The 22,006-nt window shown below is 39.6% G+C and overlaps 3 protein-coding genes across 3 annotated transcripts in view; 2 read left to right on the top strand and 1 right to left on the bottom strand.

Moving 5' to 3' along the window:
• col14a1a (collagen, type XIV, alpha 1a) overlaps positions 1 to 7,045 on the top strand; it is a 118,239-nt gene extending 111,194 nt beyond the window's left edge. Inside the window, exons 46-48 of the mRNA XM_079164983.1 lie at positions 537 to 614; positions 1,654 to 1,809; positions 5,594 to 7,045. Coding sequence (XP_079021109.1) covers positions 537 to 614; positions 1,654 to 1,809; positions 5,594 to 5,877 — 518 coding nt within the window. The 3' untranslated portion in view covers positions 5,878 to 7,045. The remainder of the gene's footprint in view (positions 1 to 536; positions 615 to 1,653; positions 1,810 to 5,593) is intronic.
• Positions 7,046 to 7,218: 173 nt separating this feature from the next.
• On the bottom strand, positions 7,219 to 17,227 carry mrpl13 (mitochondrial ribosomal protein L13). The gene is made up of 7 exons (XM_079163965.1): positions 17,134 to 17,227; positions 16,000 to 16,123; positions 15,503 to 15,596; positions 14,948 to 15,008; positions 12,868 to 12,954; positions 11,327 to 11,448; positions 7,219 to 7,883 (listed from the first exon to the last, which is right to left on the bottom strand). Exons 1-7 carry the CDS (start codon positions 17,158 to 17,160, stop codon positions 7,859 to 7,861), a joined length of 540 nt encoding a protein of 179 aa, XP_079020091.1. The 5' UTR covers positions 17,161 to 17,227; the 3' UTR covers positions 7,219 to 7,858.
• A 268-nt stretch (positions 17,228 to 17,495) lies between these two features.
• dscc1 (DNA replication and sister chromatid cohesion 1) lies at positions 17,496 to 20,628 on the top strand. The gene is made up of 9 exons (XM_079165297.1): positions 17,496 to 17,753; positions 18,101 to 18,269; positions 18,388 to 18,522; positions 18,725 to 18,815; positions 19,012 to 19,150; positions 19,278 to 19,330; positions 19,450 to 19,604; positions 20,006 to 20,154; positions 20,335 to 20,628. The coding sequence occupies exons 1-9, from the start codon at positions 17,584 to 17,586 to the stop codon at positions 20,444 to 20,446; spliced, it is 1,173 nt and encodes a 390-aa protein (XP_079021423.1). The 5' UTR covers positions 17,496 to 17,583; the 3' UTR covers positions 20,447 to 20,628.
• The last annotated feature ends 1,378 nt before the right edge of the window (positions 20,629 to 22,006 follow it).

Below are 22,006 nucleotides of genomic sequence, written 5' to 3'. Positions count from 1 at the left end.
CACTGTGCTTACTTCCTCTTTACCGATGCAGTTGATTCAGGTGGTCATAAAAGCAGCATTAAATGAAATCTGCAGATCATCAGCTTTATGTGGTTCTCTAATATCAGAGCGCATCCATCCGGCCACAACAGCTGCACCGCTGGACAGCAGCGCAGAGCCAAGTCTGAGGTTATCATACATTTTATTAGGCGGACTTTCCACGCATAATTTGTCGGGCACATTTCTCACGAAATTTGAAATGTAATACTGATGTTGGGATAGAAAGTGGTGAAATGATTTTCCTGAGTAAACACGTTTTTTTCTTCAGTGAATGTGTAAACATACCAACAACACCCTGCTATTGACGCCAAAATGCAGACGCATTAACAGCAAAATTAACAAAAGGGTTGGGGATCACTGCTTTAACTTTTAGAAATGCGTTATATGTTATAAGCTTATTATAATCTACAACTATAGCTGTCAGCTAAATGTAGTGGAGTAAAGAGTTTGTGATGTGTATTTTTTTGATACACGTGAAACTCTTTGTGTGTTTGCAGGTCTTTTGGGAGAGAAGGGAGAGAGAGGGGGTCCAGGAGTTGGGAGTCAGGGACCTCGAGGACAATCCGGACCTCCAGGTAAGATGCTGACAAACCTACACACAGTTCTGAGCATGCTCAATCAGCTCAATCAGCTCAATCAGCTGAATCCACTCTTTCTTGTCTTTTTGCTCAAATATCATTTGGAGGCGCTGTAGCTGCTTCAAAATTAGATCATTTAACTTTATTCTGAACATTTCTTTGTGGTGTTTTCCGACTGCGACCAAGCGGGAGCTGCCATATAGGAATGTTTTCCAATGTTTCAAATATTGAACCAATATAATTGCACAGATACTCAATGTGTTTTGGATCGGCGTTACTCTCTGTTAAATCGCTCTCTGAGAAAAGCAAGCAGACGTTTTAGAGCGTGAATATAATTTGCTGTATTGATTTCCCTGTGTAAAGTTTGGGGTTGGTATTATGGAAATATCTCCGGGATGGGATTTACTGTTTACTGTTGTGTGATCAATACTCACAGAACAAGCTGACAAAACTACCCGGAAACTTTTCTATTATCAGATAACTGCTGAAAAGAATGTCCAAACTTCAATATATGAAAAAGGAAATCTTTTCTGAGAGAAATGTACAGAGCAAAGCTCTCCACCTCCGTCTCTTCCCTGTGCTTTTATGAAATAGTTGTGGGACGACAATTGTAGCTCTTGGCAAATGAAACTCCCCTAAAAATATTGATTTCATATTTCAGCTAACTGCTGAAGTGAGTCCTGATGGAGCACTTTCTCTTGTGTAAATAGAAAACAGAAGCCTCTGGCTAAAAACTGTTATTCCCGCTTCTGCCCTCAGGACATTAACTATTATCGCCCTCATCCAGAAATGACAATCATGTCTTTTCTGCCGTGTTGTCACAGCAGCAGAGAGAGAGGGATTTAGAGGAGATAGAAGAGGTGATATTACAGTGACAGGATGTAGCCTGGCACATTTTCAGTTTATTTTCCCTCCCTCTCTTCTTTCAGCCCTCTCACCAGGTGTCACACTGGCGGAGTTGTTTTAATGCATGTTACTTGATGACTGGCTTAATGTATTCGCCCATCTTTAACACAAACGTTTCCTCCATCCTCAGGCCTGCCAGGTGAAGGACGGACAGGCAGCCAGGGCTCCCCTGGTCGGCCTGGTAATCCGGGGACACCGGGGAGGTCAGGGAATCCAGGTGCTCCAGGACCAGCCGGTCCGCCAGGATACTGTGACCAGAACTCCTGTCTGGGGTACAACGTCGGAGGTAACCACTTTATTTTAACCCTCTTTATTTGGCATTCATAAGCAGTAAACATCTATTGAATAAATTGATTATAAAACACTATAATATAGTCGTGATATGACGACATTTTCTTTGTTATATCGCAGTACTTTTAACAATTAGAACTTCTCCTATGAGCACGCCTTCAGTATACTGTAGAGGGCATCGCCATATAATAATGATTGAAGAACAAATGTGTTCTTGGTCCTGATTACGATCAAAGCCATTACAAAAAAAGTCTAGTAACCACTGCTGTAGAACAATGAACATAAAAGCACACATGTACACAGTAGGTCAGGTTCCTGCAAACAAAAATAACATTTTGACTGGAATATTTTCCCAAAAGCAGTCAAAACACAAAATAGACTTTATCAGTGCCGATATGCTCTTTTGCAACTGAACATTAACTTTAATCTTTTGCTAGTATAAAACACTGAAATATGGTTTTCTCAGTGACAGTAGGCTGTGAGATAGTTATTGTTCTCATAAAGCTCTCAGAGAGTTGGAGAACGATCTAGCTTTTATGGTTGTTCCACTGTGAAGTTTATACATTCATGTCCACACTTATGGATTAAGAAATGAACTGTGTCACTGTGTCTATAAATGAATTCCAGTCAAATGTGAATCTTGCTGATTATTCTCAACCTTGCAACGGTTAAATGTGGCCTCCCTGCCTACTTTAAAGAAAAATAGAGTATGTGTAAAACTATTGTTCCTTTCACAGCAGCTAGATTTTCAAGGGATAGTTCAGTTTACTTGTATATTTCCTACTTACCCAAACCCATTAAAAAAGTATGTATACAGTTTAAAGCTGTGGGTACAATGCCGATAGCCTCTCATATCTCAATAATATTTGTTGACTTCTAATATAAAACACCTCATCTTTTTTACATCATAAAAAGCCAAAGTTTAGTATGTTGACAAACGTAATAGTAGTCGTAGTTTAGTATGTGAAAAAAGTCACAATATATGATGTCGAAAAAACATCAAGAAAAAGAAATAGCTTGTCTCAAAAAAACATAAAAAGTCATAGTATAGTATGTGGCAAAAAGGCCATAGTATAAAGTGTCAAAAAATAGTATATATATATATATAGTATAGAATGTCGCAAAAAGTCATAGTATAGTGTGACCAAAACGTAATAAAAAGCTATCAAATATTATGTTGAAAAAAGTCATACGTCACAAAACAGCTCATGAAAAAGTAATTGTATCGTATGACTATAAACATTTTTTTTTTAAAAAGTAATTAAAATGAGTCTTAGAATAGAAAATAATCATAACAAATAGTATAGTATGCAATCAAAAAGTCACATTAGGTTGGAAATAAAAGTCGATCCTCAGGTTGCCCCTCAGGTAAACACCTTAGCTCTGTCAGCATTTTCGCCGTAGTTTGCACTGTTAGCTATGAGCCGCGTGCTCTCCGTCGACATGTTCAGAGCCATTGAGAGGCAATCGATATGCTCCCAATCTCGAATCTTGGACCTTTAAAATGTCACTAAAAAGTCATAGCATAGTTTGACCCAAAAAATGCATTAAAATGTCATAGCATAGTATAAAACAAAAAATGCAATAAAGAGTATGTTATAGTGTCTTGCAAGTATAGTATAATATATTGCAAAAATGTGATCAAAATATTAATTCAAAAGGTCATAAAAAGGTCCTAGAAATACATAATAAATAATTGGTCATAAATATTATCATTAATAAGTCTTAAATAAGTCATAGTTTGCAAAATATGTCACAAAATTACATAAAACATGTCGTAAAAATGAATAATACATAGTATGTCATAAAAAATGTATAGTATTCATATTAGTCATAACATTTTTTAAAGAATAGTACTTTACATGTATGTGATGAATTAGTGGTACGGACGCTATAAATAGCCACAGCCATGCATATAATTTGCATGTAATTAAAGCTGTTCTAGTACTGGTTGGTTGATATAATAGTAATTGTTGAATATTATTATATCTCCTTCATGTCAGAGGTCTAATTCCTAAAATATAACTCAATTTAACTTAATATTTTAGTCTAGCTGTATGCATGCAATTAATTACCTTCAAATAAGTATTTATGGAGTAATATGAGGTAAAACACTGCAGTTATGGTGTAAAACTGCAAAAAACTGGCAGAGCTCAGTGTTTGATTCAGTTTTACTCACAGGGGGTGTTATTTGCGGGCATACTCTGTACTCTCTGCTTTGTACTCCTGAATTCTGTGTTGGAAATCTTTATTTACACTTTCTCAAGTACAGAAAGAAATATAGATTTGACACATTTTCCTTCTTTCCAAAAGTTTTATTTGAATGCCTTAATATTTATTCTAGCTAAATGTTTTATAAGAACCTCTCAGGGTGTGTGTATTTTCTTCTTCCAAAAGAAGTCATTTTTCTACCTCCGAAACCGCAACCTAACAGCTGTGGATGTACCGTCACTGCGGATTCAGAGGTTTAACTCTTTGGTGTTGTTGGGTTTTCTTCCTGATATGAGGTGTAAACTCTTCTCTCTGTCTCTCTTTGTTCTCCTGTGTTCCCCTCCCTCTGTCTCTTTCTCTTCCTGACTGAAGTTCAACAGGACTATGGGAATGATTACTGAGGAACATTCTTCAACCGTCCTCCTCTCCTCACCTCACCTCACCTCCCTCCACTCCTCGCTCTGTGCCCTTTACATACGACTAAAAACTGGGAAAATGTATAAATTATTCCTTCAAAGCCTCCATATTTCTTGGAATGGATAATTACTCCTGACCCCGGTGTTTAACCTCTAATCCCTGCGACAACGGTTAATACATTTTGTTTCTCCAGAAACCTCTTTCCAACCAACACTTCATTTTTGCAGAATCTTTTGTAAAAGTATCTGGATTTTTTTAAGGCACCTAATCTAACAAACAAATCTGTGCATTTATCCATTTAAAGTTAAAAGCAATTTTAGTGATTTTAGTCGACTATGTTCCCTCATATTTTGGTGTGCTGCACATTTTTAGAATGTATTATTCGCACCAGATTTTCTCTCTTTATGCACACAATGCTCCGTGATTCCTTATCATGAATAGAAATTGGATTCATTTCAGTTAACGTTCTTGACAGAATGTAATCGTTAATCTGGCTTCTTCGTCATTTGACCGTCTCTGAGACAAAAATAGATTAGCTTTCCTTCCCACAAGACCAAACAAAACCCCATAACGCTGCTGCGATGATCTCCCCCACTGATCGCAGTGCCATCTGTCAACAAATACTAGTGTACACAATGGTTTGCTGCTGCAGCCTCTGCTTCAAACTCAAATCTCTCCGAAGCTAATCTCATCTTTCAAAACCTGATGGATCAGCTAAATTGTGATGAATTGCTGTGATGCTAATTGGGTGCATTCATTACTGAACAAACCACTCTATCTGTACATCTCATGTACTGTAAACTGGGCAACGGTTTACTCCTAATATGACCCAGATGTGATTGTTTTCTGGGGGCAATATGGGGGTAGAAACCAGATTTTTCTTCAATTTCATTAACCCACTTCCTCATTAACCAAAACCTTTGGAGTCAAATATGCCTGCGCAACGTCTATTCGACTTGTTTTGTAACATTTCAATAGTGCAGTGCCTCGTTATTGCTTGTTGAGTAACAGTGGTGGCATTCAAGGTTATTGTAGTCCCAATGTCAGCCTTCCAACTTTCCTCCATGTTTCCCGTGGTGGTGGTTTTATGTTCGCTACGGTGATCCAGAAACATTCACTCAAACTGACTCTAAATATTCCCACCACCCCAGTCCAACCCCTGCCTCACGGCGGCTACCAGCCAAACAATCAGCCGCACAACCCTGCTGCAGTTGCTTACAACAACAACAACCAAGGAGGCGAAGATGAGGAGGAGGAGGAAGAGGAAGAGCAAGACCCTTATAACCGTGGTTACCCCCAACAGTACTACCCCCAACAGCCTTCACAACTGGCTCATGGCCACCAGGGTTACCACTCGAGCCCTACCCACTCTGAGGACACGGAGGTGAGGTCGCCGGGCACCGCCAGGAGGTTTCCACGTAGCGCAGTCGTGTGAATGAGGAGAGAGGACTTTAGAGGAAGGATGGACTCACCTAAAGTGCTTGAGCCCCGCACGGCACAACATACACACTGATATTCATACATGGAAACAAATCAGACACTGACATGCACGTACACACTGTCCCCCATCTGAAACTGTGTATCCAGTGGTTTTCTCCACCTGGTGAAACAATGTAAATAGCTCTGTGGACTCTTGTACAATATCTCTGTAAAAAGGAGGGGTCTAAAAAGTGCCTGATCTATGTTAGCATCGTCCAGCCGTAATGTAAAGGTAAGACCTGTTCCCCCCCCCCCCCCCCCCCCCCATCTCACAGCTGATTTCAGGACTAAACCCTTCTCTTTATGTAAAGCTGCATGTCTCCTTTGAGCCAAACATTGAGTGTGTAACTGGACACATGCATCTTGTTTCGGGGGTATGTTACATGCTAGATTATTGTACAATTCAAATGGAGGATGTCGAGCTGGCAACGTTTGTACAGGCTGCTTTTTATAATGATGAATCACGATTCCATGCCGTCTTTATTTCAGCGTGTAAAGGAATATTGAAATGTTTTTGAAGTGGTTTTCTTCGTATAGTATCGTTTGCTTCTTCTTACTATTACTGGAGTTAATCCCCCAAACTTTACTGTAGAAGCATACAATTTCTGTCAAGTTTAATATTACCTTAACACTGTGGAACACAATCAAATGTATTACTTTTTTTAAACTTATCATTTGTATTCAGAGAAAATCTATCTACCATCACACTTTGTGCTGCAATATTTCCTTCAGTTGGTACTAGTACAAAGATGGACCAGGTCTGTTCTGGGTTTTAATACTTGTGGTGACGACAAATCGGTGTTGTTTTTGTCTTGTGTTGTTGCCCCCGTTTGTTTTCTTTATTGTTCTTATGCAAAGTTGGGCCTGCTCACTGTGGAAGCTGTTTGCTCACTGGTTGACCTCTGACCTCTTGCTGGAATGAGACTTGCATCCAATTATTTTTAAAAACAGTCAGCTGCCTCTCTCAGTGAAACCATAAAGTGTCAACTTTACCCCGCCTGCACTGCAGTCTGGAAAAACAAGCACTAAAGTAACTAAAAGTTAAGCTGTGAGCTGGCCCTGGTCTATTTTAGATTGAAACTGTCAAGCTTGAACAGATTTAATAAGGAATGTGTCTCGCCACAACGCCCCATAGTACAATATGAACTTATTTATTTTAAATTTTGTTTGCTTTTATAACCAATAAATCTGTATTGAGACTATAAAATGTGTTTTAGGTCATTTGTTTAACTTTTACTGCATTTAAAGGTTTACAGCACTTATATAAAAGAGCAACTTATGTTGACAAGAGCAGGTTTATTAAATTGTTTATTAGCATATTTTACAACTTACATAAACAGAATTCATTTATACTTTCACAACTCTGGACATTTGTAACACACTGACTAGACAAAAAGCTCAGGATTTCCTGAGCAAACTGATGGCCCGAATAGTATCACTTTGATTTGTAGGTTCACAGTGAAACCAAAGCAGGATCAGATCTACCAGATGCCACTTTTAATGGGCCAGATCTGATCATTTCATGGTTGTATAATCAGAAGAGAACCCACAGAATCTGATTTTCTCTGATCAGAAATCTCAAAACTCTCAAGCTGACTATTTCAGGTCTCCTGTCAATTGCAATAGGACTGACAGAGGTGTAGTATGTATAGGGGAGCACAGAGATTGAGTTGATGTTGGCATCTAGGTTATGACTCGTGCTTTCCTGTCCATCCAGCTTTAATGCCAGTTTTGGATTTGTAAAAGAAAGCCAGTGCCGTTTCCTGGATTTGTTTTTTGTAACGTTTCATCTGAACAGAGAAAATGTGTTTTGTGTATTTTAAAACGGATAACATCTCAATGCCAATCTCACAAAGGACCTCTGATTCAAAGTATCAGACCTAGAAATATAATCGAGCAGGACCCAAAGTTTTGGTCATGTCGGGGCAGCCTTGACTTCATTTCATCTTGTAGTCTTCAGGTCTGGGGAGAAAAACACAACACATTAGTATGGGGACGAAAAAAAACAATTACAAGGAAAAACATGGAGAGAAAGTGACAGATGAGAAACCACGCGGATCTTATCGTTTTTTTGTCTTTTCAAAATGAGACCAGACACAGCATCCTGTGTTATTTTTCCCCTTTCATTTTGAGCACAGATTGCAGCAGACAGATATTATCAGGACACGCTGTATTGGTTTTGATACAAAGCAGAACAATTTTATCAATTGTAAAAGCTCTGCTATCAACTTCAGCAGTATGTTTATGTTGTGGATTTTCTGTCTCTGAGCAGAGTGTGTGTGTGTGTGTGTGTGTGTGTGTGTGTGTGTGTGTGTGTGTGTGTGTGTGTGTGTGTGTGTGTGTGTGTGTGTGTGTGTGTGTGTGTGTGTGTGTGTGTGTGTGTGTGTGTGTGTGTGTGTGTGTGTGTGTGTGTGTGTGTGTGTGTGTGCGCGTGTGTGTGTGTTAATCTTTTTCCTCTGCTCTAAGGTTTTCTGAGAGAATATTAAGTATGCGTTTAATAAAAGGTAACAATTGAATCGCCCTCGATGACCTCAACACACACACATATTTGATCAGTAAAATGAATAAGACAGACTGGGAGTGAATATTAACTAGGCTAAGGCCCATCTCTTAAATAAACCAGGATTAGCTTGACCTTGGTGATCACACGGTGACGGGCCTGAGCGCACGCACTGATTGGCTGAGGATATTGGACCAGTAAACAAAAAGAAGTGGCTCATTTATCACACACACACTGACAGCAGAGCTGAACGTAATGTAGACATGCTGTTCGTGTCTGTCACACACAGAGAGACACACACACACACACACTAAATGAAAACAGTGAATCCACAGAGAGCTCTGATCCCAAAAATGATTTCACTTCATTTATTAAAATCAATGTGGGTTATGTTTTGTTTAAAAGTATTTGAGGTACCAATGTCAGCATTGTAGAGAAGTACTGTTTGTAGGTTTAAAGGGTCAGTCCACCCATATTACAATAAAACATTATCTCATTTACCTCTTGCAGTAACTAGCCGTGCAGATTTGTTCAGGATTTGTGTGATTTCTGCTCTCACTTCCATACAACAGAGGTGGAAGAAATGTTGTGCTTCACAACATTTAAATACAACATTTAGAAAAATTCAACAGCAGCGTTGTTTCAGGAAACAATGTCAATGTCCCTGTTGCGATGGATAATCTACAGAACATGCTGTCCAGTTTTAATTGGGACTATTTCTTTAGTGGAAACAAGTGTTCTCTGGATTTTCAAGGGTAACTAAGGTAACTGGGTAATGTGTTGTATTCATTCTCTTGTTTTTAAATACTTTGAGTACCATTAACAAACCTCCATTGTAGAGACTATAGTTCTGTCTAATTATTATGGTACTCATTCAACCTAAATATTAATAATTTCAAGCCAAATTGCATCACATTATAGACTCGGGAAATAAACACATAAGAGCTGCATGACTGCGTAGTTAGTGTTAATTTATTTATCCTTCCTGAACAGTCAAAGTGTATTGACAGCAGTAACAGAGGTGTTACTGTATAATACACTGCGATGCAGCTCAAAGTTGAGCCATGAGGCGTAAATCTCTTTCTATGAACCACTTGATCGTTTTTGTTTTTAACGAGCTCGCCAGCAGTCACTACGTCTGAGCAGCTCAAATGGAGACAACCGGTGGACTTGAGTGTTGAGCCACTGCTCCTGCGGATGACAACAGAGACCAACCCGGTCCTGGATAAAGAGCTACGAGACGGATGGATTGATTGGCGTTAGTGCTGAGCAGGTGGAAGAGCGGCCGCCCTCAGTCAGAGTGATGTTTGATACAGATGAAGCCGGAGAAATGCAACAGGAGGACATTATCATGATCAGCGAACCAGGGGTCACGATGTCAGTCTAATCTCAAGCTAGAAAATACTTCACTCAAAAAGCCATGAATATGATTATGCCAAAAAACAGATGCTCTCTCACGCCCCGCAGAGAAACCCTGTATGTTCAAAACGGAAGTGGTGGGGAAACAGCCGACTGTCCCCGCCAGTTTGTGACCTTTTACCGTTTATATTCAAATCTTGAGCACAACATCTAGACCGGGGGGAAAGAAAACACTTTGAGATAAAGTTTCTGTTAAACAAACTGCAGATGCACATCTACACAGCCCAAGCTGAGAGGTCTGTTATACTGCGTTACCTTCTAGTGTTATGCTGCTGTTGATAATAGCACAAAGTATATGAGCTGTTATTCAAAAAGCTTTCAGGGAAGCTCACGAGGCACTCCGGTATGTAACCACCAGAGCACAAAACAGCAAACACCACAAAAACGTTTATACAGAGTAAATAAAAATGTCAACTATGGGGGGAAAAGAGCTGTTTATTTAGGTACTAGCAAGAGGACTGAATTCACACAGGAGCTGTATCGTGTATGTGTTTACCTCTGAGAATATATTCTGTTGAATCAAGTGGCTGCTCGTCTAACAGCGTTCCAAACGTCTTTGCTCTCTGTGCATCACGTCACATACTGACAGCTGTTGGCTGACAACCACCAACACCACCACCACATGTGTTTTTGTAGTCTCAATGCAAAATGTTGCATCTTAAATCTTCCTGCATGATTTAATTGTCAGAGAGAAACTGTCCACGTAAAAAGGGTTTTCAAGCGTTTGCATTGGATCTATTCATACAGGCGATTTTGTCGTAGGACCATGAAAATATCGCTGAGCAGTGTGAAATCACCTGCACTGTTCACTGCAGATAAGGTCTGAACAGGACAAGGAATCGGGTTAGTTTACAATCCACCATACTCATCAATATAATGTCTCTGCTACAAATTCAAGGGCACCATTTTGTTGGTAGCTGCTTCATCTGTCTATCAGTTTGTTAAACCTGTATTGTTTTTTTAAAGCAAAATAAAAAATGTTTATATATCTCAGAGAGGTTTTCAGTCATTTTAGAGTAATTGAGATTTATTTTTACAGATATTACAGCATGATTGACTTAAATATTCTAAATAATGAAAAAGTGAACTACTGCTACTTTATGATGCTACTGCATCACGGAGGCTGGTGGTTGGTAGGAAGAGGTAGAAATGTGACAAAGCACTCAGATCAACATCGCCCCCTTTTGGCTGTTACACATCAGTACAAAGATAAAAGTGTGTGCATCTTTGTGTTTGTTTCTCATTACGGTGCAAAGGAAGAAAAGATGAAGACATGATTGGCATCTTTAAAAGTTTGTCAGGCAATTAAAAAGCTATTTGAAGGTAGAAGTTAGGGGTTAGCAGTTACCATAAAGGTTAACAGTATTTTTTAGGTTTTAGTTCAGTCAGTTGAATGCAAATAGTTAGTATGACCCTTATAAGAATGTGTAACACTCAGTTTGCTTGGGCACTGAATGTGTGCGTGTGTGTGTGATTTTCAACATACGGTGTCCACAGCCTGGGGAAGGTATCCATCTCCTCCTGCGTGTACTCGCTGAGTTTCCTGGGGATTTTTCTGGGCTGCTGCAGCTCCTCCGTCAGGTTGGCTCGGATGTCGTCTGGCAGCTCCTAGTGAGGGGTGAACAGAAAGGACGTTGAAACTAAAAAATGAAAGTGTGAGCAGCAGGACAAGAACTGTAAGCAAATGAGACAGGAAAAAATAATGAAAGGACATGACATGACAAAGAAGGTGAGAATAAAGAAGGAGGTACTATTCTGCTTTCCAAAAACACTCATAAGCAACTGCTTGAACTGCTCTGAATTCTAAATGTGACTGCAGACATTCACATTCAGGAAGCCCATCTGCTTGTAATTAGTGATGCACATCTGATGGTGGATATTAAGCCAGGATCAAAATACAACACAGGTATCTGACTTCCCTCACCCCTAAATTGTGACACCAAACACCTCGTGTATCACATTACAAGTCGAAACTCAACGATCTGATTTCCTTCCAATGCCTGGAGTTAATGACGGTGTTCTCTCGCATGGATACAAATTACATCCAGTTAATATTTGGGCAGGCCACCCGGGTTAAATCAACAGCCTGTCGAGTAATTTATTTCAGAAGCTGTGATGTGTGACGCTCGTGGTTCTTAAAACAATCACAATTGAATGCTACCAAGTGCCTGCAGATCACTGCATCAACGACGCAATGCAAGTTTCTCTCAAGGAGGACGAGGAGACAGATTGATACACTGATAGCTACATGGAAACATCTAGGTACATGACTATCAGTTGCTTATTCACACATTAGCAGCATTTGGAGTCGCGTTAATGGCCATCCAGCAAACAAAAGTCCAGTCTTTCAGTTATTGGTAGCCAACTTCTGAGGGAAATATCCGTTTCTTTAGCTGATAAATGCTCCACGGTATTCAGCTGCTTGTCGCTAACGGTCCCGTTTAGTGCTAAGCAGGTAGTAGACAGAGTTCTTTTTAACAGAAAAGAGCTCCTTGCTGCCACTCAAACCAACGGTGATGAGAGCAGTGAGAGTGAACCAAAACAGTAAAACTCTGTACAACTTACGCAAACTGAGCCGGGGGATCATTCTCAGTGGGTTTGAACACTTCGAGTGGCCCCTTTCACCAAAACACAGTCATTTGACCTAATATATAAAATATATAGGAGACAGAGTGAAGCTGCTAAGGCAACCTCACAAGCAGTGGGAAACACTATAATCCCATCTAATTGTCCAGCACTTTAAACACTTTGTAGGTGAAGAAAAAGGACTAAAACTCTCCTCCATCGAGGGCAACAATCATGTTCGACTATGTATAAATACTGTAGTTATCAATTGATATTAACTATAAAGGTGACCTGGATGAAGGGCGATTGAATCGGGTTCATTGTTTTGTGTCAGTATCTGCAAACTGATCTCAGTGCACCGCTCTGAGATATGTGCCCACCCTCTGACTGTCCTTAATGGGCCCGGTTGATTACGGTGGCTGTCTGAAGACTCTGGAAGAGATGCAGAGAAGCCGGACTTACGTCTTCAGGAAAGATGTGTAGTCGCTGCATCATGGTGCGGCGCTGCAGATTCCTGGGCAGCATGCCGTAAACCGCCAACTTCACAATCTGGTGAGAAGAAGCACATTGAAAAGGTTGACATTCAATCAGCTAGGAGTCTCCTCTAAAACAATTTGTTTTAAAGCCGGTGTCTATAGCAACCCTATATACTTTTTTCACATTTTCTCACATTTGCTTCCAAAACTATGATTCTCAATATGAGGCTGGTCGCACAGATGTGAATTTGACTTGGAGAGAGTTGCTGGACTGAGACATTGGACAGACAGATTGGAGCGAGAAGTTGGACAGAGGCTGTGCTGACAAATCATTCATCTCCTTCTTCCCTCGCCAACGCTCCAATCTTCATTTTAACCGCCATGAGGACACACGTCTGCGGTCACTGGCTGGACTAAAAACCTACTTCAGCAAAGAGCCGACAGCAGAGTAAATGTCTCTCATGGTTTTGCAAACTACAGATTGGAAACCAGTTCACGTCATTCACATATGTTTAGTGTTTCCCACATGACAAGAGCAATTTTACGGTATTTTTATTAGCCTACAAAAACCTCCAAACCGTTCATGTCTGGCTCTCTTTCTGCTGTTGTAGTTGACATGTTAAACGATTCTGAACCGCACCGTTATTGTTGTGCAACATCCACTCACTCCTGACCTGTGAAGCTCAGTATTCAGGTTAAACACACCGCGTGCTCCTCTGATTAGGATTTATGCATGTGAGCGGGCGGGGAAAGGCTCAATCAAATGTTTAAATAAGGCCAGAGACAATAGCCTGATGCAACAATGAACAGATATGATAGTAGTGATAGTCAAATAGATCTCAGCACAATGCATGTGAAGACTTAATGGGATCACGGCCCCCCCCCCCTTTTTAAAAACACCACATCTTTATCCGTGGTAAAAACAAACCCAATGCTAATGCTAATGCTAGTGTTAGTGGATATGAGCCACAGGAACAGCTCCCTGGGTCTACTGTGCGTTGTCAAAATATTAAAAGATATATTTTTCTGAAAAGCGCAAACGCTGTAAAACACAACTATTTTAGAGGACCAGGTGAGAGTTATTTATATCTGTCAATGTTAACACATCTCATAAAAACACCAAACTGTGTTCATCCAGCTGGCGTTTATAGCCCAACGTTAGCTTTTTACTTCTGCCGATTGCAATCACGCTTAAGAAATCATGTAAGTGGTGTTCATGTGTGGAGATTATCTTACTGAACAAAACGTGTAAGTATCATAAACTTGTGTTTGTCACAGAGCTTATTTTCTGTAATAATTCAAAATCCAATGGAAAATCCCATTGGGAACCAGTGGGCGGTGAATCTACGTGAAGTAAACTACAGTGTCCATGTTCATTGTAATGAAGGAACAGGTAACCCAGTCATAGTATTAGATTCAGGAGAGTTCTGTGGCACAGAGGAATGGACTACTATCAGGCTTTGGCTACACACAATATACTCCTAAAGGGATAATCGTGTGATTTTATTAACAATAACAAAAATACACACAAACCAGATTTATCCTTCAGGCTCATGAGTTGTTGTTTCTCTCTCTTGTGACAAAGACGTCAACGGTTAGTGGTTCGTCATGTGCAGTATGTAGGTCACATCAAGTCCTGAATGTAATTATCAGTGTGTATGTAACTCAATGAAGAGTCCCCAACCCTGAAGCCATGAATATGCAACACAACCAAAACCCAAGGAGTTATCCTTCAACTGACATTCTTGTACCGAGTTTGAGAACGCACCAACCGACCACCATCACCAGAGTAAATTCACTGATGTTTAATCCCCGTTCTCTGCACTTCACATTAATATGCATGAGCTGCACGTATGAAGGGATAAATGTCGAACCACGAAACACCTGCTCTTCACAGCATGTGGCAGACAAAGAAATGAGACTAATCTCAATGTGGGTTAAGTCATACATAGAGAATAAGAAAAAAAACATGGCGTACAGAATGTGGCAGTGGTATAGCTGAGATTTTAGAATTTTATCTAAATAATAATAGTATAAAATTGAGAATATTGATTGATGACACTTACAGCTTTCGGGTCTTTTTGGTGCAGCTGGGAAGCTGTGACCTGTTTGAATCCACCTGGATACCTTCAGAGAAAAGAACAAGCTCAGTCAGTCCTCGTCTCTACGAACACGCATCAGATGATACGAGACCATTGAGCTTCAACATCCCTGAAACGTCTCTGGTTTACAGATATTAGATATATATAAAATGAGAGTATACGTACACCAGACATGACAAAGAATAATATATTCTACTGAACACAACTGATGAATATATTGAATAGAATTCTGTTATTAAATCTGCTGCTCCAATTAAATTATTTTTCTCTTTCAAACAATGAAAAAACATTGGCCACTTGTAGAAAATGAAACATTTTAACAGCTTTTTAGCAGTGAAGGGATATTAGAGCGTCTAAAACTAATATAGAGTATGACTTTATGTGACATGAGGCTACTGAGACACGATTTCCTTTTAATTTTCTGAGTGGTCCATAAGCATTGAAGAACAAAGACAAGTTGGAAACACACGAGGCGGGTAAAGTGAAGTATCATATGTTTGTATAAAGGTATGCACTTACTGCGTGTGTGACGAGTAGACTTTCTGCTCCCATTTGTTCCCAGAGAAAGCTATGTGTTTGGTGTTTATAAGTACTACGTGGTCACCACAGTCACCTGCGAAGATGTTCAGAGAATGTCTATTTTCAGGATTATTGTAAAAAAAAAATTATGAAAATAAATACTTGACTAATTCAACAGAGGGACAGACATAGCTGGTATGCTAATGACAACACCAAAAACAGTGGTTAGTTTACTAGACCGACAAGGAGTATTCTGAGAATGGCACTTTATAAAGTATTAGCAATAAGGAAGCAAAATATTCATAACGTTCATCCTCTACTGCCATCGTGTGGCCGTTCCATTCCACAGCAACTTCAAGCTAAGGGTGCTTGGATTCATAATTGAAAAAAACAGTAGTTTATACATAGCTTAAGGGTTACACTTACGTTAGGCAGAAACTCATGACTTTACGTGTGTGTGTGTGTGTGTGTGTGTAACAGATCGGACTTCTACTCACTCAGTGCGTGGTAGATAGGCTTGTGTTTCCCCTGTAATCTAACCGAACACATGGTCGCGAGCTTCCCAGGAGGCTGCATTCTGGCATCGATCAGGAACCAGGAACGAGCGAAGGTCGCCCATTGCTGAGAGAAGAAAGAGACAAAGAATGGGTTAAATAAACTGGCATGGGACCATCACGTCTGTTGGTGCAAAACAATAGAGACCTGTGGAATTTCTCATTTCCCAGTTTGTGCAATCTTGATCAGAAACTGCTTCAGCCAGAGGAGCAAGGAGAAGGCCTTCAATCCCCAAAGTTGGAAGTTTATGAATAAAGTACTTGAGAGATAAAACCCATATTTCAACATTAAACTATACTCCATCAAAACAACTGCAAGCTAACTTGAATTTGAAATGGGACCAGACAACACTGAACTATTTAGGTGTACTGATACAAACGAAGTTTCCACATTGGCAAAGAATAATTGTGACCAAAATAAAACAGAGAGGCTATACAACTTCAACCCTGTCATGACTTTCATTCAAAGTATTGAAAATATTCTCCAAAGAGTATTTTTTTTTATTGTTAAAATAATTTAAATTATTTCCAGGTTCATTTGGCAGGAGGAAAAAAAAAACTAACTCTACAACTTCCAAAGACACAACGTCTCACTCTCAAACTGGTGTACAAAGAACTCTGTTGTATATAAGTAGGCACAACATATCTATGAAATATGTATGAAAAATCTATAAAACTATATGTAAGATTGCATCACTGTGATGCTTGTCCTGCATAGATAAAGGATGAAATAGCTACAATGTTGATGCATTGCGCGTCTACAATGTAGCTTACGGTATTTACAGAGCTAACGGTGCTATATGAAAGTCTACCGAGGCTAAAACAACAATACTGGTTGTAGCTCTTCTTCAAAAACAATAGCGTTGGGTTATACAAATGTGACAATCCACTGGTAACTGTACATTACTAACTAACGTTAACGTTACAATAATAGACAAGAATATCACACACACCGTTGTTGTTAGCAAACCCACGTTAGCTAGCAGTGCATTTATGACTTAAATAAATCTAAACACAAACAACAGTCAAATTGTGAGGTAGAAATCTGAAAATACAATGTATAATGTGTACGGTTACCTGGGCAGATCTGGAGAAACTTGACATTTCTATGAAACTAGCAGCACATCCTCAAAACATTTGACCCCCAACGTGAGAAACAGTCCGTCTGATAGTGTTTCTCGGTTGAAACAAGAGTTAAGACTTCACTGTTCCTATGTTACGGGTTAATCTATATTTAATCATGTAGCATGATGTAGCCCTGTTTCATAGACATTCACTAGTACAACTCACGGCAACCTTGAAATAATTACTCCATATTTTTGCATTTATTTTGTTTGTTTTTTCGAATCGTAGTTTCTACCCGGTCCTACTTTGACGTCGCACCTCAACGTAGTTACCAAACTTCCTTCCCACCAGAGAAAGAGAGCGGGGAAATTTGACAGTCGCCCCACTATTGCTACCAATTAAAGTAGTTTATGACTTTTGTTCATTAAAACGTTATCGAGCCAGCCTGACGTCTGACCCAACATGAGAACTTTAGAGGAGGTGCAGGCCACTCTGCAGATCGCCAAGCTGAAGGAGGAAGATCTACAGAAAACAATATACTGCCTGTCTTTTGGGGAAAACGTCTCATCTGTAGACTACTGCCTCATGGAGCTGGATGACACCCTGTGCAAACACATAGAAGCTGGGCAAAGGTAACGTCTTCAAATAGTGTGAATTAATGTGCCTATGTAGTCTTGATCTGTGGTGAAACACACCAACAATACGCTTATTGTTTAATGTGTTTGTGTTTTGTTTTTGTAAATTGACTGTTGAATAAACGAATAACTAAAGCAGTACTATTCATTATTTTAGAACCTGGTAAGAGCACATCATCTGGAAACTCTTCCCCATTTTCTGTTGTGTAACTATAATGAATAATGTGGTTGAAGATAATTAAAATTGATGTGCAGTGGCACAAGATGCATGATCAAGATGGATGTAAACATATGTAAATGTAATTGATAAAACATAAACTAACAATTATTTCCCCATTTTCCAGTCTAGTGATTCGAGGGGATGCGGATGAGCGTGCGGTGCTCTGCAGCGGTGACAAGACCTACGATCTTAAGATAGCCGACACATCCAACCTGCTGCTGTTTGTACCAGGATGCAGAACGCCAGACCAACTGACCAACAGCCAGGAAAGCACTCATGTGGTGCACAAGCAGGTATGGAAATGCTGCTACACCCACACAGACAGACACAACCTACTGTTTACATATGTGCATATTAGTTTAATTGCAATTATGACCCATGTGTACTAACAATATCCTACTTCTGTTGTAGATCTGGGGATTTTGTAACAGCTACTGGGAACTGAAGAAACAGCGTCCTAAACTGAAGAAACTGAAGAAGGTTTTAATGGAGAATCCTTACGAAGGACCTGCTTCAAGGGGGCAACAGGAGAATACAGAAAACAGGGTAAATGCATAGTCTACAGTGAAGTCATTTATCAAAATGTCCTATAGGTCTGTGTATATAGGCATAGCGCTCATTGGAACTTAATTGCTTTAAAACTTTGCAGAGTATAGCACTAAAAAAACCTTTACATAATTGAATGTTTTAATGTTGAGTGTTCCCCTCCTTTAGATGTTATTGTAAGTGTGTGTTCCTCTGTTACCAGTACACAATGCTGGATCTGTTGAACAGGATCCAGTCCAGCGAAGAGGAGCTAAAGACCCACTTAGAGACCATCCATGCCTGTCAGATAGATGGTAAACAATGACATTCTTTAATAATAATATGTATAGTAATTGTTAATCATTGTCAAGGTAGTGCTCCTGGGCGGTACATTGCAGGGTAGATGCTGTCATAAACACAATCTCTCTATTCTTAGCTACACTGCTACAAATATAGATAACAAACCAGATGTTTACCTGATGTTTAGAGAGTGTCTTTTCGGTCTTTCAGGCTACTGGCGTGTGCTGGACTTTGACTATGAGATGAAGCTGCTCGGTCATGTTACTCAGCTGGTAGATTCTGAGTCGTGGTCCTTCAACAAGGTTCCCCTTCAAACCAGTCTGGAGGAGTTGGCTCCACTGGAGCCCAAGTAAGTTAACGACATTTATCATCATGCTCATGCAACAGGAACAAACAAATGAGGTCATCCTGACTTTCTGAGTCTTTATAATAGATGCTCAGTCAGGTTCCCATCACTTCTCTTCTCTCTTTCACAGAGAGATGATCGAGCACTGCTTGGACTGCTATGGGAAGCGCTTTACTGAAAACGGTAAACAATGTGTGGAGACTCAACTGACAGTTAGTAAATTGCTAGTAGAATCCAACACACTAACGTCAATATGAAAGTACAGAGTACTAACATCTCTGTATGCTTCTTCCTCTATATAGACAACATCTTTTATGCACTGCATGAGGATAAAGTATGTCGGGGCACGGCGTTACTGCTGCTGCAGAACGCTGTGAAGTTCAACCTGAGAGAGTTTCAAGAAGTCTGGCAGCAGAGCGTCCCAGAGGGCATGAGCACAAGATTAGACCAGCTAAAGGTAAGCCTGTATTGCTCTTGTATACTTATTTTATGTTGTTTATTTACTTTGAAAGAGAAGAGATAGTCATTTATGCAGCTTCGTACCATTTTTGGTTGTAAAATGTCATCAGTCCATGCATTCTTTACAAAGGTCAAATAACATCATAAAGCGCTATGGCTTCTAGGAGTCAAGAATCCATTGAAATCATCAGATTCCTCTTCTTATCTTATTGTGTTTTCTCTGCCAAGCCAGTTTGCATTTCTTTACCCGAGAATTCAATTTGCATCTACCTCTGATCTAGACTGAGTCAATATGAAGAACAGTCTCAGACCAGCCTCACATAATCATGCTCTTGTAACTAAAAAGCGACTTGCTGCAGCGGTTTTGATCCGTTCTGATTTGCGTTGCAAATCTTCCAGAGTGTCGCCCTGGTGGACCGCGCCTCCCGCCCTGAGACCATCTGCCTGCTGCGGGTGGAGGATCTCTCAGAAGACACGCTGGAGCGCTTCAACCACCTCTTCACACTCAGAGAGAAATGGACAGAGGATGACATCACGCCATACATACAGTTGAGTGTCATCTATTTAGGACATCATTGTAATGTTTAATAAAATAATAACATTTATGGAAAATAAAGGCACAGACATTTGTCTTGTTGACAATACTGCAGAAACAAAACACATAAGTTCTTTCTTTAGCTATCTGATAGATCATAATGTGTAACGCTTCCTCCCTCTACTTCATTCAGGGACCTGTGTGGAGAGAAACAGACCACCGGAGCTCTACTGACCAAATATGCTCGATCCTCAATGAAAAATGGGATCAAGGTCTTCAACTCCAGAAGGCCTGTGGCTACATGAACATGTGCACTATCAAGAATTTAAGTTACATTTGAAAATGAATGCGGTTATGTTTATTCCCAGAGGGACTTTTGCAATTGTCAAAATTCTTTGACACATAATTGGTTTTAAAAATGCCTCGTTAGCGTTGTACGTTATCTTGCAGCAACCAGCTAGCTTGTGAAGTTTATAATAATAAAAAAGTAACCACTTCAAATTGAAATGTTGAAAAGTCTTTGTCACTAAAACCAAACTTCATTTTTGTTTCAGTTGTTTTGTTTGTAAAAAAAAATGTTGCTAATAAAATGAGTTTTCATAATCACAGCAGTGTTTTTTTCAGTCTCGATTTTCTGTGATTAACCTGAGTTGGACAATTTTTCATTTCCAACAAGGAAATGCAGCAACATAAACTTACCAGGCGCTGCACTGGAGGTTGTCCACAAGGTGGTGGCCTACGCTGATGTATCCACACAGTGACTGGATTAAACAGTATGTGCTGCTGACCTCCTGCTGATGTTTGTTCTGTACTGCATTCAAAGGTCAATTACTCATAACGCAGAAAACAAGAGATCATTAACAGAATCACATACATACATGACTGTTTTGATTCACTGACATGCTTAATGTCCTCAGGGTGTTGAAAACCATCAGGTTTCTACAGATTGGATCCCAGTCTGTCACAAATAGAGCTGAAACTATTAGCCTACTGACAGAAAAACAAAATTAATATATTTTAATTATTGACTGATAAAAGACTTAAATGCCCAGAGCCAGTTGTGACACTCTCAATGTTCTAACAGTAGAAGACAAAGAAAATAAGAACATATTCTCATTTACAAAGCTGGAAAGTTGTTACTATTTCTATCTCGACTGAACAACCACAGAAAATAATCAGTGGATTAAGTAATAGTGAAGGAATTGTTAGTCCTTTTTTTGTGAGGAAAAATATCCACAGAACATCTCAAAATAAATCACTGTTTTTCCTCATTGTTCACTTAACTATGTCATTCTCACTTGTGAGCTCTGAAGCAATGGGCTGAACAGGTTGTAAATATTAAATATAATGCAGCTACAACGTGAAACGAGTAACGCAACATTAACACATTTTTGGTGACTATTAATTGAGGAGACTGAATTCAAGACAAGCAGATGTTATACTGAGTGAATCATAGTGTATTTGGAATAATACACCTCAGCTTGATTGTTCACAGCCTCATAACAACTGGTGTAACACGTTTGAAAAGACGGTTTAACTTTAACCCCTCAAAGAGATATAATCGTATAAATCCACTAAGCATTCAAATGTACACTACCGTTCAAAAGTTTGGGGTCAGCCAGACAATTTCGTGTCAATTTTCAGTTTCTTCGCAATTTCTCGCATGGAATAGCCTTCATTTCTAAGAACAAGAATAGACTGGCGAGTTTCACATGAAAGTTCTCTTTTTCTGGCCATGTTGAGAGTATAATCCAACCCACAAATGTGATGCTCCAGATACTGCTATGTAGATATTTCATTAAAACCAGACATTTCCACCTAGAATAGTCATTAACCACATTAACAATGTATAGAGTGTATTTCTG

This window comes from Pholis gunnellus (assembly GCF_910591455.1).
Source record: "Pholis gunnellus genome assembly, chromosome: 8".
Taxonomy (NCBI): domain Eukaryota; kingdom Metazoa; phylum Chordata; class Actinopteri; order Perciformes; family Pholidae; genus Pholis; species Pholis gunnellus.
Note: the sequence above shows the minus strand (reverse complement) of the source record. Positions and strands in the feature narration are given on the sequence as shown.